Source organism: Bufo gargarizans, chromosome 4 (assembly GCF_014858855.1).
Source record: "Bufo gargarizans isolate SCDJY-AF-19 chromosome 4, ASM1485885v1, whole genome shotgun sequence".
Taxonomy (NCBI): domain Eukaryota; kingdom Metazoa; phylum Chordata; class Amphibia; order Anura; family Bufonidae; genus Bufo; species Bufo gargarizans.
The window spans coordinates 110,104,329-110,122,497 of NC_058083.1; the positions used below are offsets into that span (position 1 = coordinate 110,104,329).

General features: G+C 43.8%; 1 protein-coding gene across 1 annotated transcript; it reads left to right on the plus strand.

Moving 5' to 3' along the window:
- Positions 1 to 1,451: 1,451 nt before the first annotated feature.
- PPP1R7 (protein phosphatase 1 regulatory subunit 7) lies at positions 1,452 to 17,835 on the plus strand. Its single transcript, XM_044291701.1, has 10 exons — positions 1,452 to 1,563; positions 4,036 to 4,134; positions 8,616 to 8,671; positions 11,129 to 11,194; positions 11,437 to 11,567; positions 12,732 to 12,894; positions 14,187 to 14,303; positions 15,391 to 15,495; positions 16,695 to 16,781; positions 17,326 to 17,835. The coding sequence occupies exons 1-10, from the start codon at positions 1,527 to 1,529 to the stop codon at positions 17,500 to 17,502; spliced, it is 1,038 nt and encodes a 345-aa protein (XP_044147636.1). The 5' UTR covers positions 1,452 to 1,526; the 3' UTR covers positions 17,503 to 17,835.
- The last annotated feature ends 334 nt before the right edge of the window (positions 17,836 to 18,169 follow it).

Genomic DNA, 18,169 nt, shown 5'->3' on the forward strand with positions numbered 1-18,169 from the left:
CAATTCATTCTTTACAATCAGGAGATTGGGTAGTGGTGAAATGAGAGACGTGCGGAAATTCCTAGAACTACGGTTTGAAGATCAACATCAAGTCCTGATAACCACCGCCACTGCTGTTGAATTGGAAGGAGAGCCTCATTGGATTTACGTGTCATATTGCAATCAAGTGCCAGGACTATAAGAGCCATAATGTTTTTGCATGTCGTATTGTTTGTTTCCAATTGTACAAGGGGGAGATCACAGTCAAATCAGATTCCAACTGTGTTATATTATCAAGATGAGTCAGGAACAACTAAGTTGACCTTTGCAGTATAGTGGACTGTAAGACAGATGACAGATAGGACACTTGGTTTTGGTCTGATAAGTACATCTGTATGATTGGAACTGACCCAGTCTATGGTAATTGTGTTTAAATATGACCATACCAACTGTAGATATTGGAGATTAACAGAATGGAACACTAGTCTGAAGTGTTGGGAATATACTGTAAACCAGTGTTTTTTTCTCCGAGGCTGTGAGATCTGCGATTGGACAGCGCTACAGCCTGGGAGAAGGAGACGCCCAGGAGAAAAAGGGAAGGCTCCTCCCAGTATAACCAAGTCAGCGAAAATACCGGAGGACATAGCGGGAGAACGGAGCGGCGCCCGGAATAATAGCAAGTGCAGTGAGATCCTGGGGCGCCGCTCTACACAGCCTGATAGTTATATTTACAATGTTTGGACCGATGAGAGGTCCTCTATAAGGAACACCCCTTTTGTGATGTCATGTCTGCTATTTAAGTGAATGTAACTTGAATAAAGCTCTCTTGTTCTGGCTCAGGGGGATGAGAAGATGCTTTCATGAAACCAACTTAGTGTGTCTGGTCTCATTATGAAAGTAGTATGGCGCGCACATACTTCTGATCGATTTGGCACCACACAAAGAAGATGAGAATCACATGAATTGCCATAACAACATCTGTTGCCGCCAGATTTTTGGCACAGATTTCAGGCCATAATTCCGGAGCAGCCATATGGTGTCTAGACCACAGGAAATTGATGGAAGGCTGCTCAGCCGGCGATTTAATGCCACAACCGCGCCAGAAAGTGTCCTGGCATAAGCCGCATTGCTGTCCGCTTACAGTTTAGCTTCCATCAGTGGGGCTAAAGCGCAAGCTTGTCCACGGCATTCAAAGTGAAATACTGGGGCAGAAACCCCTGATTTTCTTATGAACTGGCCCTTATTGTAATCAGCTGCCACATCCACCATTATAAATGAGAAAACCACTAAAAACCTGGTTAGGAAGAAGTGTAAAAACATAACTATATTTCCAACATGTCCACTCCAAATCCTAACTGATATAACTGTAGACTACAACATCTTTCTGCATGAACAGGACTCCATAAGAAAACACTACATTTACCCAAAAGCTGTTTAAACCGCGCATGCGCAGTGGCCGTCTCTCGCCGTTCGTCACGTGGCAGAACGACGGTCGCCGCTGATTGGTGGAGATGAGTACTTCCGGAAACTAGAGGAACAAGCGTACAATGGCGAGTGGCGGGGTAGAGGTGCAAGACATGGAAGGTAGGGGCTGTGGAAGACTGACAGTGACGTGCTCACGGCGGGCTGGGTGTAGAAATGCGTGCACGTTGTGCACAGACGCTGCTGTGGGACTACAAGTTCCAGCATGGTGTGTCAGGCAGTGGTGCAGGTAGCGGGTGGATGAGATACGTCACTGCACCATGTATACAAGCTGGTAGAAGGCGCTGTCATCTCTGTAACCTACCTGCAGCTGTTGTTCCCTGCACTGGGTACTGACCGCCCCTGCCCCCTGTGTGACACCTCCACATCTGTGCCTGGTATGTGACAGGAGCCACATGAGGGTCAGGCTCATATAAACTCGCTTGGTCCTGTCCAAAGTAGGACTGGCTTAGTTGCCCATAGCAACCAATCAGATTCCACCTTTCATTTTTGACAGCTCCTTTGAAAAATGAAAGGTGGAATCTGATTGGTTGCTATGGGCAACTAAGCCAACTGACCCGGGTGGCTGGTGGTCGGGACTGTGTCTCATCTCATCTTAGTAACGGGGAGATGAGAGAACCCCTTTAACCGAGCCTGCAACTGGATAGATAGCGTCTCAATGTATTTCTATGGTCAGCAGCTGTCACTCTGCAAATACTGTGTGTATGTGAATGGCCCATGCTTTCTAGGAGTCTGAGGTCAGTGGTGATACCAGTTCATGGACCAGCAGAGGACCCGAGCACGAGGTAACGTGTCATTAATCTATTAGCCTGAGATTTCTATGACATTGGTGATAGTCTGATCGCTTGGGGTCCCAGCGCTGGACTTGTCAGTCCCATAGAATGGCGTGTCAGTGTTCATTATTGACCACTGTTGTATTCAACTGTAGGAGACAGGTCTCCTGTTCTTGTGATTGGTGAAGGTCCCGGTAATCTTATGCTGGCTATCCTGGGGATAGGTGAGAAGTGTTAATCTTGGGCCAGCTCCTTTAAAGCGGTTCTATCACTTCAGGAAATAGCAGTTATCATGTAGAGAAGGTTAGTACAAGGCACTTACTAATGTAATGTGATTGTCCATATTGCCTCCTTTGCTGGCTGGATTCATTTTTCCATCACATTATACACTGCTTGTTTCCATGGTTCCTACCACCCTGCAATCCATCAGTGGTGGTCTTGCGTACACCCTAAAGGAAAAAGCGTTGGCCTCTCCGCAGGGTGGTCTGTAACCATGGAAACGAGCAGTGTATAATGTGATGGAAAAATGAATCCAGCCAGCGAACGAGGCAATATGGATAATAACAATACATTAGTAATTGCCTTGTATTAACTTTCTCTACATTAAAAATGCCACTCTATAGAGGCTGTCTACTTACAACAGTCTCTGACTATATGCTTTTATAGGGAGGCTACCCTTCAGTTAGCCAGAGCAGAGCTGGTGCACAGTATCACTTCAGTAGGTACCGGGGCATACAATATTTCACCTGCAGGGTCAAGGAAATGGGTGTCAGGGGGACAGTCATGAGGTCTGTATACACGTAAGAAAGCCATTCTGCCATAATTCGGTGTAGTGCTGCAAGTAATCACAGTTAAAGGGCTTAGCCCTGAACCCGGACATCACCTCATCTTCACTCATTTAGCTTGTATGAGTGGAGCATCGCTACATTTCTTGCTCCAGTGTAGGGCTGCAGCTTTCGACTATTTTTATAATAGAGTATTCTATCAATTTAATCCAATGATTAATCAAGTACTCTAATAACAAAAACAAAAAGCCACCAGCTTCGCCCCCCCCCCCCCCCCGTGCCACCAGCTTCGCCCCCCCCCCCCCCCCCAGTGCCACCAGCTTCGTGTCGAATTTTGTGTCTAATTACTCGATTCAATTGAGTAATCGTTTGAACCCTACTCCGGTGCTCCCCCTTGCCTTTCGCAGCATCAGCCAAGGCAAGGGCTTTTTTGTTACTACCGGTGACCTACCGGGCTTCCCATGAGTATGCTAGGTAGAGACTTCAGCCTAGCAGAGATCCCCGTGACATGGGCGGTCTTGTAGAGCGCTTCCCTAAGCTGTTTTAGAGCCGGTGACGTTACTGCTATAGGTGGGAGCCTCCACCTAGAATAGTGAGGGTGTAAACAAAGCAGACCCTGCCCTGCGTAATGCAGGGATAGAGATGCTCCACTCATAAATGCTAAATGAGTGAAGACGAGGTTATGTCCGGGTTCAGCACTGGACCTGGACAACCCCTTTAATGGAAATAAATGGGGTAGCATTTGCAACATGCAGGTTACTGCACCGTGAAATTTGCAAGAAATCCAGAAGGTTTGGTGTCTGCAACTTGTGGGTCACTTACCTTAGTTGCGATGTACACAGCAGTGCCCTGCGATCTTCGGAGGTGTGTAGCCGCCAGCCCTATGGTTACAAATGACAGTCTTCCAGTTTATCTAATTTTCCTCAGCTGCACTCCCTCTACTGTGCCCTATCACCCATTGTCTGGGACTATGACTAATGCCACCCTGGTGCATTGCTAATGTCTTTACTTTTCAGTTGATAAACGGGCAGAGTCTGAGGAGTCTGCTGATGATGACATTAAGGAGAAGAGGGGAGTTCCAGATGGTGAAGTGCAAAATGGTGAACAGCCTACAGGTACCACTGTCATTAATTTCAGACACCGGCACTGTAATAGAAAGCTACATCATGGTTGTCAGACTATGTTACAGAAGTGTTCCAGCAGGGAGTCCTCAAATCTGCTGTAGGATGCCCCCTTGGCCCTTGCCTATGTATTATTGAAGCAGCAGCTGCACATCACTGATGGAGCGCAAATGCTGACAATGATTACCAGTCCATAGACGTTTGGAGATCGGGATGTGTAGTCCTTAAAGGGGTTGTCTCACTTCAGGAAATAGCAGCATTTATTATGTGGAGGAAGTTAATACAAGAAACTTACTAAAGTATAGTGATTGTCCATATTGCTTCCCTCGCTGTCTGGATTCATTTTTCCGTCACGTTATACACTGCTAGTTTCCATGGTTGCGACCACCCTGCAGTCCAGCCGCAGTGGTCGTGCTTGCACACTATAGGGGGGAAAAAAGCAATGGCCTACGTGCCCTCCCACAGTCCCAGCCACCAGAGAGGCCGGCGCTTTATCCCATAATGTGTAAGCATGACCACCACTGATGGTCGTAACCATAGAAACGAGCAGTGTATAATGTGATGGGAAAATGAATCCAGCCAGCAAAGGAAGCAATATGGATAGTAATAATACATTAGTAAGTGGCTTGTATTAACTTTCGCTGAAGTGAGACTGACCCTTTAAAGGGGTTGTCCAATCTTGATTCCACGGCAAAAAGGGACTAAGCACCAGCCCACGGTGGCCGGGTCTTATGGAAACAGACTAGCGGGCCAGCGCTCCCATTGTAGTGAATTAGAGGCTGCGACACTGCTCCTGGGAGGGATGGAGGCAGCTTCTGCTCCGCTGCAGTACCGGACCGCTCGTCTGTTTAGCCCGGTGCCTGCGCTTAGTCCCAGATAATATAAATTATTTTTATTTTTTTGTACCCTGCAAATGAGGTTTCTTAAAATCTCATCTACTTTGCTGGTACTTGAAGACACTGAAAATTTGCCACGTGCAAATCTCTGCTACATTTACTGCACATGTGATGTTCTGGATTTCATATGTATTTTCAAAATCCACATCAAATTTGCAAACCTTTAGCATCTCGTGCATGTGAATGGAGTAACCCTGTCCACATGCTCCAGGAAGCTTCCACACAGAAAAACTGGTGGATTAGCCCCATTGATAGATCTGTGCGCGAATCAGCGGCACTGCACCATTTTTGCCCTGGATTATGCACTAAAGACACGTGTGAACATAGCCTTACAGTTGTATGCTCAGTCTCTGTTTCCAGGTCTCTGTTGGCCTAAGGCAGCCTGCTCTAGGTGCTATATTCTTTATAATGCTGCCTTAGGCAGCCGCCATCAATCGACCTTATTGACGGAGGGCTCTGTTAGCTAGAGCTATTGTGAAGGACTGCCAGCGTTCACAGGAATCGGTATGTGCCCATCGGCTTCTATTGCAGCACGTTATGTGGCACTACAGGGAAAATAAGCGCTTGTAGGTTCCCGGCAGTGGCACCACTGTGATCCGCTTTTCTCTGGAGAATCTGCTGTCTGAAGATTAGACATCCCGTTCTGCATTAAGGAGTTGTAAATCCCCTGGCTGGTAATGGGATGTGATGCCAGTGCAGTGCTGCCAGCTAGTGGCCTCGTTGTAGATCTCTAGTTTTGGCAACCTGCTGGACATAAATGAAGAGAAGTATTGTGCAGTATATCATCTGATAAGCCTGGTTCCAAACACACTGGCCATTCACACAGACTGGTGGGGTTGCCCTTGCCAGTCATTCACATTCTAGCTGTCGGCTTGTAGCACAGGGCAGAATCTGTTAGCCGAATCTGACATCCCTGTTTTTCCATACTGTTCATTCCTGTGAATGTCCAGCAGAGTTTCAGCAGTACCCTCCCTGGTGTCAGTGTGCGTAAAGAAGTAATGTCGCCCTAGAGCAGTGATGGCGAACCTTTTACAGACTGAGTGCCCAAACTGCAACCGAAAACCCCCTTCTTTATCGCAAAGTGCCAACGCGGCAATTTAACCTGAGTATTACAGTGCAATATAGTACATCTACCATGTACTTTATCGTTTAGCTATAATATCCTGCCTACATTCAGTGCGCTGTTCATAGTGCGCCCTGCGCTGACGAAGAGCAGGAGAAGGCACCCGTGCCATAGTTTCGCCACCACTGCCCTAGAGTCATGCTGGGACCGGATAATATGTGGAATCCTGGCCAGAGCGCAGCTCGGTTACAGGGGAAGACAAATAGAAGGCAGTAAGGAGCTCCTGCCCTGACCACAGTCTAAAGTGACCCTGCGCCTCCTGTTTTTTACCGTGGGTCATGTGGCTGCTGTCAGTCTGAGTGTGTGTATGTGTGTATTATTTATATATATATATATATATATATATATATATATATATATATATATATATATATATATATATATACACACACACACAGTGGAGGAAATAATTATTTGACCCCTCACTGATTTTGTAAGTTTGTCCAATGACAAAGAAATGAAAAGTCTCAGAACAGTATCATTTCAATGGTAGGTTTATTGTAACAGTGGCAGATAGCACATCAAAAGGAAAATCGAAAAAATAACTTTAAATAAAAGATAGCAACTGATTTGCATTTCATTGAGTGAAATAAGTATTTGAACCCTCTAACAAAAAAAGACTTAATACTTGGTGGAAAAACCCTTGTTTGCAAGCACAGAGGTCAAACGTTTCTTGTAATTGATGACCAAGTTTGCGCACATTTTAGGAGGAATGTTGGTCCACTCCTCTTTGCAGATCATCTCTAAATCCCTAAGGTTTCGAGGCTGTCTCTGTGCAACTCTGAGCTTGAGCTCCCTCCATAGGTTTTCGATTGGATTAAGGTCCGGAGACTGACTAGGCCACTCCATGACCTTAATGTGCTTCTTCTTGAGCCACTCCTTTGTTGCCTTTGCTGTATGTTTTGGGTCATTGTCGTGCTGGAACACCCATCCACGACCCATTTTCAGTTTCCTGGCAGAGGGAAGGAGGTTGTCGCTCAGGATTTCACGATACATGGCTCCGTCCATTTTCCCGTTTATGCGAATAAGTTGTCCTGTGCCCTTAGCAGAAAAACACCCCCAAAGCAAAATGTTTCCACCCCCATGCTTGACGGTGGGGACGGTGTTTTGGGGGTCATAGGCAGCATTTTTCTTCCTCCAAACACAGCGAGTTGAGTTAATGCCAAAGAGCTCTATTTTGGTCTCATCAGACCACAGCACCTTCTCCCAGTCACTCTCTGAATCATTCAGGTGTTCATTGGCAAACTTCAGACGGGCCTGCACATGTACCTTCCTGAGCAGGGGGACCTTGCGAGCCCTGCAGGATTTTAATTCATTGCGGTGTAATGTGTTTCCAATGGTTTTCTTGGTGACTGTGGTCCCTGCTAATTTGAGGTCATTAACTAACTCCTCCCGTGTAGTTCTAGGATGCTTTTTCACCTTTCTCAGAACCATTGACACCCCACGAGGTGAGATCTTGCGTGGAGCCCCAGAGCGAGGTCGATTGATGGTCATTTTGTGCTCCTTCCATTTTCGAACAATCGCACCAACAGTTGTCACCTTCTCTCCCAGCTTCTTGCTAATGGTTTTGTAGCCCATTCCAGCCTTGTGCAGGTCTACAATTTTGTCTCTGACATCCTTGGACAGCTCTTTGGTCTTTCCCATGTTGGAGAGTTTGGAGTCTGCTTGATTGATTGATTGATTCTGTGGACAGGTGTCTTTTATACAGGTGACTAGTTAAGACAGGTGTCCTTAATGAGGGTGACTAATTGAGTAGAAGTGTCTAACCACTCTGTGGGAGCCAGAACTCTTAATGGTTGGTAGGGGTTCAAATACTTATTTCACTCAATGAAATGCAAATCAGTTGCTATCTTTTATTTAAAGTTATTTTTTCGATTTTCCTTTTGATGTGCTATCTGCCACTGTTACAATAAACCTACCATTGAAATGATACTGTTCTGAGACTTTTCATTTCTTTGTCATTGGACAAACTTACAAAATCAGTGAGGGGTCAAATAATTATTTCCGCCACTATATATATATATATATATATATATAATTTTTTTTTTTTTTTTTATGGGTTTACATTTAAAAGTGAAAGCACTTCTTGTTTGCAACCCCTTTATATGAAATAAAGAGGATTCCTATGTGAATTCTTGTTTGGAATGGTGTCTGACGTGCTCCGTAGTGGCAGTCCATGTATGCATCTGGTGACAACAGCTCATCTCCATCATCCTGTGTGATCTGCTGTGGTCACGGACATCCATGTTCCGGTTACCACCAGGGAGTAATATAGTAACCGGGAGTTAGAATCCTCCAATTTATTGGATAGATTTTCCCTGGGGGGGAGCCAGGCAGCTTTTATGATGGGGGCTAGGCTATAAGTTAGATTCTGTAGACATCTCCTTTTAGTGGTGTGGATATATGAAATATTATGTGGTACTTAAAACATTGTCATTCTGCCTTTCTTTTCCCAGAAGACACAGAGAATCCAGTGAACTTAGAAACGATTACCCTGGATCCTGAAGCGGAGGTGGGGAAGCATCCTTTTTCTCATTCTTGGTGGTGCCAGTGTATGTGCAGAAGGATTAGCCCTAAGGCTACTCAGTGGAGCTAATCTGTGACAAAGAATGAACATGCTGCAGATGGTAAAATCAGCACTGCAGTCATTAAGGGGTTGTCCAGTTTCCTAAAGATAGGTCATCAATATCAAATAGGTGGGGGGTCTGCCTCCCTGCATCCCACCGATCAGCTGTTTGAAGAGAAAGCAGCGCTTCTGTGAGCACTGCATTCTCTTCACGGTTTGCCTGCTCGCGGTTGACACTGCAGTGGTGAGCCAGTGTAACTACAGCTCCTCTGTCCCATTCACTTCAATGGTTGTAGTTACACTCTGTCCCATTGAAGTGAATGGGATGGAGGTGCTGTAGTTACACCTGCTAACCTCTGCAGTGTCAAGGGCAAGCAGGTAAAAACGGTGAAGAGAACACAGCACTCGCAAGAACGCTACCTTCTCAGCATACTACTGATCATCAGGGGTGTTGGAAGTCAGTTCCCCACAGATCTGATAGTGTGGTCATCAATATCAGAAACTGGACAGACCCTTTCATCCATGCTGTGTTTTTTTTCCCACTGCATGCAAATTGGGTATGAAATACTCCGTTCACTTGTATTAGATGCCAAATATCGGCGAATTTGATTGGTGCTTAGATGTAGATTTTTATTTAATCCCCCTCCCCCTACACACACCTACATCCTCATCAAATCCGGAACTTGTGGCCTTAAGTTAAATGGCTAATCCAGCGGGTGTAACTTTTCTTAAAAATGGGGTTGGAGTTGGGTAAAATAAGAAACAATCAGTATTCCTTACTGACCTGTGACCACGGCTCCCCTCATTTAAACATTGGCTACAGTGGTGACCCATCTCAGCCGTTTTTAGCATGTTGAGCCGGAGAACAGGACATAGAGAGGAGAGGCGACTGGAGTAATGGTGAGGGGTCTGTAAAGTGAGTACTCGTTATTTTACCCCACTCCAGCCCGATTTATTTTTTTTTTTTTATTTTTTTTTATAAAAAAAATTATACTCCTATAATACCCACTTGACCTCCTAACTTTTTTTTTTTTGTTGAAATTCTTTATTTATACTTTACAAAAAAGTTAAAGAATTATGACCTCTTAACTTTTTTGCCCGAGTCCAGCTCAGGCAGTGGTAAAAGTAGCTAACTGGAGGGGGAGGGCTGCTTTAGATACTGCTATCTACTGAATGGGTGCAGCTAAAAACATGCAACTTGTTTGAAAGCTGACATTCCAGACCAAAATGACAGCTAAAGTCAGAGCAACAAAGGAGAAATCCCTGTTAGAAACAGAGTCTGGAATAATCGCGGGTAAAAACAGTTTTTACTTTCACTTTCAGCTGCATTCACAGCATCCCGATTTCTATCAGTGATATCTTCCTCTGTACTGAACATTTTGCTATCATTCTGGTATTGCCTGAAAGCTTGGAATGTCAGCTTTCAAAAAAATACAAGAAGAAGTTGCATGTTTCTAGCTGCTACCATTCAGGAGATAGCAGCATCTAAAGCAGGCGTCCCCCTCCAGTTAGCTACTTTTCCCACTGCTGGAGCTGGACTGGGGCAAAACAGTTAGGGGGTTAAAGGGGTATTCCTATCTGGGACATTTATGACCTATTGCAAATATATACCTTTATATATCACATAGGTGCAGATCCCAAAGTGAAAAGAGAGCAAACTACACGTGTGGTCATCTTCTGTACACTGCTATGCTTGCATTCTGGATGAAATTTCCCTAAAATAGCCCTCTAAAGGGAATCTGTCACCAAGTTTATGCTTTCATATCCAAGAGCAGCATAACTTGGAGGCAGACATCCTGGTTGAAATGCAGTGTTTTTTTTTTTTTTTTTTCATGAATGTTCTTAAAATCTGCAGTGAGTCGCTCCAGCAGGACCTGAGCATCGGAGTCTACTTAATATAATGTATGTGCTCGGGAGTCTAAGGGTCCTAAGATTGCTTCCTTCACGATATTACAACCGTCTGCATCCGTTATGAAGGATCTGGTTGTATTAACTCTAAAATAGCCATGACAGACCTGTCTCTAAAACCATTGTAAGTGTCAATGGGCACCGGATCCATTTTCTTTTGTGTCCAAGACAACAGATCCGGTACCATTGACTTACATTGTGTTTCATGCCGGATGCGTCTTGCTCCGCATCCTATGACGCACTGAAAAACTCTGCTTGCAGCGTGGTAATGCACCAAATGGAACGGAATGCGTTCTGGTGAACTCCGTTCAGTTTAGTTTTGTCTCCATTGACAATGAATGGGGACAAAACTGAAACGTTTTCCTCCAGTATTCAGATCCTATGATGGATCTGAATACCAGAAAGGAAAACGCAGATGTAAAAGCAGCCTTACTCCTCTAGAGTGAGAGGCCCGGACTCTGTTCTGATTTACCTTCTGCTATTCATGTTCCCTAGGAAGTGGACTTGAACCACATGCGAATAGGAGCTATGGAAGGGTTTGAAGTGCTCAAGAAAGTTCAGGTAGGCTGGATTGTATGACATCCACAGGCATTGCTTATGGTCTTGCACATGCATGTGATATTTTTTTTTATAACACATGCATTTAATACTTTGTAGTTTTGTCACTTTGCATAGTTGTTGGTGTTAGTTATAGTGCATGAAACATTTATACAGGATGCAGATCTTTCTCGTTTGCCTTGTTGCGCATGGCAGTTACTGCTTCTCCTCTAACTTAGCCTCTCTCATTGACTCTACCCCTGTAGACCCTGTGCCTGCGTCAAAACCTAATAAAGGTGATTGAGAACTTGGAGCAGTTGGTGACCTTGAATGAATTGGACCTCTATGACAATCAGATTCGTATTCTCCAGAACCTGGAGAACCTTAGTCAACTCCAGTGAGTCTATTCAGACAGGGAAACTCTTCTCCTTGCCATAAGTTCCATTATTTCCTATCCTCTGGAAATGCTTTGCTGTCCCATATACTTGTGTTATGTGTTCAGGCCACTGAAAATACACTAGATTTGAGTTGTCACAGCACCACATATTACACTAAATTGTAAGCTGCTGCTGCCATGGCCTCTGTTGCCTGTGGTGGCAGGAGGTGGGTGATTGCAGTGGGTTGAGAGGGGCCTCCCTTTTCAGACAAACTGGTAGTAGGCATCTGCTCACCGAAAGCTGCGGTAAGCTGTGTACAGTGTTTCATGGTAATAATGTAATTTGGCCTCCCTTTCTGTGGGAAGAAAACATTCCCCCATTTTTCTTTGATACTTCCCACTTGAGACGATTTGGTGTCATTGCTGGTGCCATTGTCATAATCCTCCTCCTGCGTGATTTACACGGGCCAATTATTAGGAATTAAATTTAGTACAAGCGCTAATTTTCGATAATCGCCCCGTGTAAATGTGCTGCAGATCATCCGATGAACAAGCAAAGTGCGCCTCAATCAGTGTTACTGGGCAGCGATCTGCAGCCCAGAAGCTATGAATCTTTATAAGGACGAGTGATGGCAGTAGTCATTGCTCGTCCCCGTACAGTACAGGTGATCGCTGCATGTAAATGCAGCTCCTTTCCTCCACTGAAGAGCAGACAGTTATCGGGAAGGAACCGTTCCTTCCCTATAATAGCCTGCTATGTCGGGCTGTCTAAATCCAGCTTTAAGTTATGTTCACATGAACAGTCCACAGTGGATTTGCAAGAAGGTCCTTAGCAGAAATTGTACAAAGGCTGTCCCTTGGATATCTTCCGCTGGTTTGCAATTTATTGTGCAGCGGGGTAGCTAAAAAAAAAAAAAATATGCCACAAGTGACCTGCCATAATTCTCCATTCTATCAAATCTGTGCAAAAAATAAAAATCTGCTCTGTTTGAACAGTGACTCATCTTTCCCTTGTGACATGAACAGGATTTTGATTTCACCATGAATCTATATTCATGATCTCAAAAAATGATCAACAGCACAAGATCTGATATTTGAAACCTTTCCTCAAGTGTTCAGATTATTTGTAGTCCAGTCAGTCCACGTTACAGAAAGTCACAATGTGGTAAAATCATGTGTTTGCAGAATCCTGGATATGTCATTCAACCTTCTGAAGCGTATCGAGGGTTTAGACTCATTGACTCAGCTGAAGCGTCTCTACCTGGTCAACAACAAGATTAGCCGCGTCGAGAACCTCAACTCTCTAACTCGGCTCCGTTTGTTGGAACTAGGCTCCAATCGTATTCGGGTAAGTGTAAAATATGGGACTACTAGAGCATGCAGTGTTCAATTTATTGTACAGCTTGTTACAGTTTTGTTAGGTGACATGGCTTTTATAAAATGTCTTCATTACAGATTTGAATTATAGTTATTATTCACCGGCAGGTTTTACTTATGCCCTACAATATAGGGGTTATTAGGACTCATGGCTTGCAATCCACATATAGGCTACTTAGGATCGTGTTACTAGACATCAATAGGGGCTGTTGTGTTTTGTTTACTCTATTGTTTATCTTAAGGTCCCTTTACACAGGACAATTTAGCAGGTGATTGTCGGAAAGGAAGCGTTCCTTTCCAGCAAGCACCTGCTAATCGGTGAAGGAGACTATTCATTTACATGCAGTGATCTCCTCCACAGTATGGGGAGGAGTGAGCACTAATGCAGTCGCTTGTCCCCATACAGAATCATTGTTTGCCGGCAGCAGAGGCTGTTTAGACAGCACAATCTGCTTCTGGAAAACGGTGACTTTGGTGTCCGCACAAACTCGCATATTGGCAGCACTTATCTGGCCAATTCTTGGCCCATATAAAGGAGGCCTTTAGTCCGTTGATCGTGCTATGCAAGAGGTTAAATGGTAAAGCACAGGATTATTTGATCTCTGCTGTTAAGCCGCCATACACACAAGATTACCGTTGGTTGAAAAAGTTATCTCACCCATCCCTTCATACACATACCTGCTCAGGCCATTGGCTTAGCCAAGCAAGCAAGTGTCCTCAGAAGGCGGAGGAAGCTGCTGTCATTTATCTGTCTCATATTTCCCTAATGACAAAAGGAATAAGACAGTTAAAATTTCCCTATCCTTATCTAACCTGACATCAGCTGTCGGGGATAGTTGGGAGGCCCCCATACACATTATTATTGTTCAAATTAGGCAACCTCATCTCAGTACACTCCATTAGGACGTCTGCATCATACAAAAGCCTCTAACTTAGTAAACATAGCCAAGAGAGCATCTAACAGTTCTTTCTAGAAATATTTGCAGTCATTTTTGTTCTAGTGCATATAAAATAAAACCTAAAGTAACCTAGGATTTTTGAAGACTATGCAGACCAATGTGTCTCCATGGTTACAGACTACAAACAAATCCTGTGTAGTCTGTATCCGGGTGACAATCTCCCAAAAAATAAGGGGGGGGGGGGGGGGGTTAGGTAGTTCCATGTAACATATGCAAATTATTTTACATCCACCTTGTTTCTCATGGAAATTGGAGTACTTCATTAAAATAGCTTCATAAGTTTGCTCATACTTTGTCTTTGCAGGAGATAGAGAATCTGGATACGTTAAGAGATCTGGACAGTTTGTTTCTTGGAAAGAACAAGATCACAAAGTTGCAGAACATGGATACGCTGACTAACCTGACAGTACTTAGTGTGCAGGTAGGTAAACTGTACAGTTATCTCAGTGAATGTACTCACTCTACTGCAGCTTAAAGGGAACCTGTCATCTGGATTTTGTGTATAGAGCTGAGGACATGGGTTGCTAGATGGCTGCTAGCACCTCCGCAATACCCAGTCCCCATAGCTCTGTGTGCTTTTATTGTGCAAAAAAACCCTGATTTCATACATATGCAAATTAACCTGAGATGAGTCCTGTACGTGAGATGAGTCAGAGACAGGACTCATCTCAGGGTAATTTGCATATGTATCAAATAGTTTTTTTTTTTACACAATAAAAGCACACAGAGCTATGGGGACTGGATATTGCGGATGTGCTAGCGGCCTTCTAGCAACCCATGACCTCAACTCTATACACAAAATCCCGGTGACAGGTTCCCTTTAAGGGTATATCCACATTTCCACAGCAAAATCTGTGCTGACTCCATTGCAAAAATTGGCATGTTGCATGTGGACTTGGTGCAAGTTTTGATGATGATTTGCCAATGGATTTCTCCCTCTGCATTGCAGAAGGCAAATTTGCGGTTGATAGCCACAACGTATATTGACATGCTGTAGATCTAAAACCCGCAGGGCAGTTTAGTGCATTTTTTCCCCACAGTATGTGGATGAGGTTTCTTAAAGGGGACCTGAACCAGGTACAATATAGGGCTAGCCCAGCTAAATGTGACATCTTTGTGGTGATCTGTTGCTTCATTGTGGAGAATAAGTGCTTTTAATCCATATGCAAATGAGCAGTGAAGTGCACTGAGGGTAGACCCAAGCCACTCTGTGCACATGTGCTCCTCTGCCAGCCCCTCCCTCCTCTCTTTGATTGACAGGGCCAGATTCCTGCATAGTCATCTCACCTTCCCCTTTCAATCAAGGAGAGGGGAGAGTAACAGCTGACACCCTACCACAATGGTTGGGATTGGAGCGAACTACATCAGTACAATAATGTAATCCTTTACTTTGCTGATGTATCATAATTCAGATGCATTCTAAATGCACAGCTACAGGGTTAGGTTCATGTAATGTAGAAATGTGTACAATTGGGGTGCATTAACAGTGTAAACTCTCTCCTCCTCAGAGTAATCGCCTCTTGAAGATTGAAGGTCTCCAAAGTCTTGTGAACCTGCGTGAGTTGTATCTGAGTGACAACGGCATCCAAGTCCTGGAGGGCCTGGAGAACAATGTGAGCTGTGGAAAGGAGCTAGTTTTTAAGGACTACTAGATAAACACTCATTCACATGACCTTATCAGTTTTGCGGTCCGCAGTTCACAGATCTGTAAAATACGGATGCAGTCCATGTTGCATCTGCAATTTTAGCAAACTCTTTGAATTTAATGGGTTTTGCAGTCAGAATTTTGCTGACAAGTATAGGACATGTTATATCTTTTGCGGAACAGACATACGGATCAGGAAAGCACACAAATCATTTGCATGATTTCCTTATCCAGATATCTGTTCCAGATTGCACACTTCCTAGTTGCTGTTCAAGTTTTGGATCACGTAGATTGAGCAGTCGTGTGAAGCATGCAGATGCTAGGAGCTGTGGATTGATGCAGAAGGTGCTCAGTCTACTGTTTCTACTTGAGATAAAATGTGAGCGGTTTCTACAAAGTACTACACACATTTTCAATGTTTTTAGTACAAGGATCCTTGAAAGCCATAGCTTTTCTAGTTATGTTAATAATTTGTGCACCTCATTTTCCAATGTGGCTTTATTTAAATTTCAGTTTTTTCATATATCTCTTTTGTGTAATAGCCATTTTAATATAAGGGTGGGGCAATAAAGCAAGAATTGCTATTTTCTTTATTTTTTGTTACATTTTTGTGCCCTCCCATAAGGTCATTGTGGGGCATTACATTTTTATTGAATACTGGTAGCTGATTTCTCCTGTAACACATTAGCCGCAGGTACAGGGAAATAGAGCCCCCAGAGAAGCAGTACAAGGCTGATTTGGGTCTGCTAAGACCCAGCAGCATGTGCAGATACCCAGGCTCCAGTGATGACATGATCACTAGGGACCAGAGTAGGAATAGCTCTTCCTGATCTGTATACCCACAGCGCTCATTGAGTGCTGTTTGTAGAGCGATGGGGAAGGCAGAGATGATGATAACCTGTGTCTTTCTTTTCTATGAGGAGAACAGCTGACAGCTAGCACTCTGATTAGGCTAGGTTCACAATGGTGTTTTAATTAGTTATTCAGTTCTGGCATAGGAACAGAATACTGTAATTTGTTGAACCACCATATGCCAGAATCTGCCGCCTTTCCCCCCCACCAGATCCAATTTACTGTAATGGGATCCACCTGTTTTTCGTTATTCTACCGCTGCATGTTAATCAAGTGATCAGTGCCAATATCATTTTTCTCCTTTTTGTTTTACAGACTAAACTCACAACTTTGGATATTGCTTCTAACAGAATTAAGAGGATTCAGAATATTAGACATCTGACAGAACTCCAGGAATTTTGGGTAAGGCATAGTTAATCTTCAGTCCCTGGCTGCATCTACTTTAGTATGTTTTCATAGACATGCTCTATCTTTTAAGTCTTTATCTTACAAAGGCCTCCTAACATTATTGTTGGCCATACATATTAGAACTGCCAGTTTCAAATATCTGTGTGGGGCCCCATCACTCTCTTCCAACAGCACACATTAATAAAGATACAATTGGGCAGTGGAATTTCAATATGCCCAATCTATTTGCTCTCAGGAGCGGTAAGCCACATCAGAGGTGTTTTGGCTTTCTCCCTAATCGGGTTATATGCATGTTCGGCCAAGCCTAGCACATGTATGTGTATGAGGGGGTCAGAAGAGATAGCAGTTGACCAAACCATCGTTCTAAAATTTGGCCAGTCTGAGTAATCCATATCCATAATTTTATAACTTTTTCAATAGTGGATTTACTGATCGGAAGTTTCAATAAGCTGTGCAATATTGTCTGTATAATGCACAGACCTGTTCAGAGTGTTTGTGTTACTAGACCAGTGTCTTATGTATGTGTTCTTTATCATAGATGAACGACAATTTACTGGACAACTGGGCCGACTTGGAAGAGCTTAGCGGTGCCAAAGGTTTGCAGACAGTGTATCTGGAAAGGAACCCTATACAGAAAGATAACCAATACAGGCGCAAAATCATGCTAGCTTTACCTTCGGTCCGCCAGATTGACGCAACCTTCGTCAGGTTCTGATAGATGCCATTATGCCTCTCTCTCCTACTGTAGCAGCACAGTACAACTCCAACCTCTTTCATTCGACTGAAATCTTTTCTGTATTATCCCACTGCATCGTCTTCTGCCCGCCGTCATCACATTCTTATGTTCCCTGCACTGCATGATCTTCTCATATCAAACTGAATGTAATTGCTCATTCCATAGACTACTCTGCTTGTCTCTTCCCGGGACAGCGCCTCTAATCAATAAATTGAAATGACCCCCATCTGCTGGTGCTGCCACACCACAGAATACAGTATTTATTTCCGGACAGTAGTCCTCTGGTCAATAAAACATTATTTTTTTTTTTTATCTCAGCATGTCCATTACATGTCATTTCATGTAGCCCAGTTGTAGTCATTCATAGCAGTGATCGATCCTGTAATATTTTTCATAGTTGCATCTTCTTGGAATGTTTTGGTTACAGGTTTTTTTTTTTTTATCTGCAACTTGGACACTGTCTTTTTTCCAGCACACGCAGTACCTTCTTGGTCAGTCATATTGCACTTTTATTCTTTGCAGCAGTAAGCTTTTATCAACCCCAAAAAATATTATATATCTGTAGAAGATAGTACTTAAAGGCAACCTTTCACTGGTTTTGAAGTTACAATATTAGTACCTGGCAGGGTAGGGCATTACTAGTACA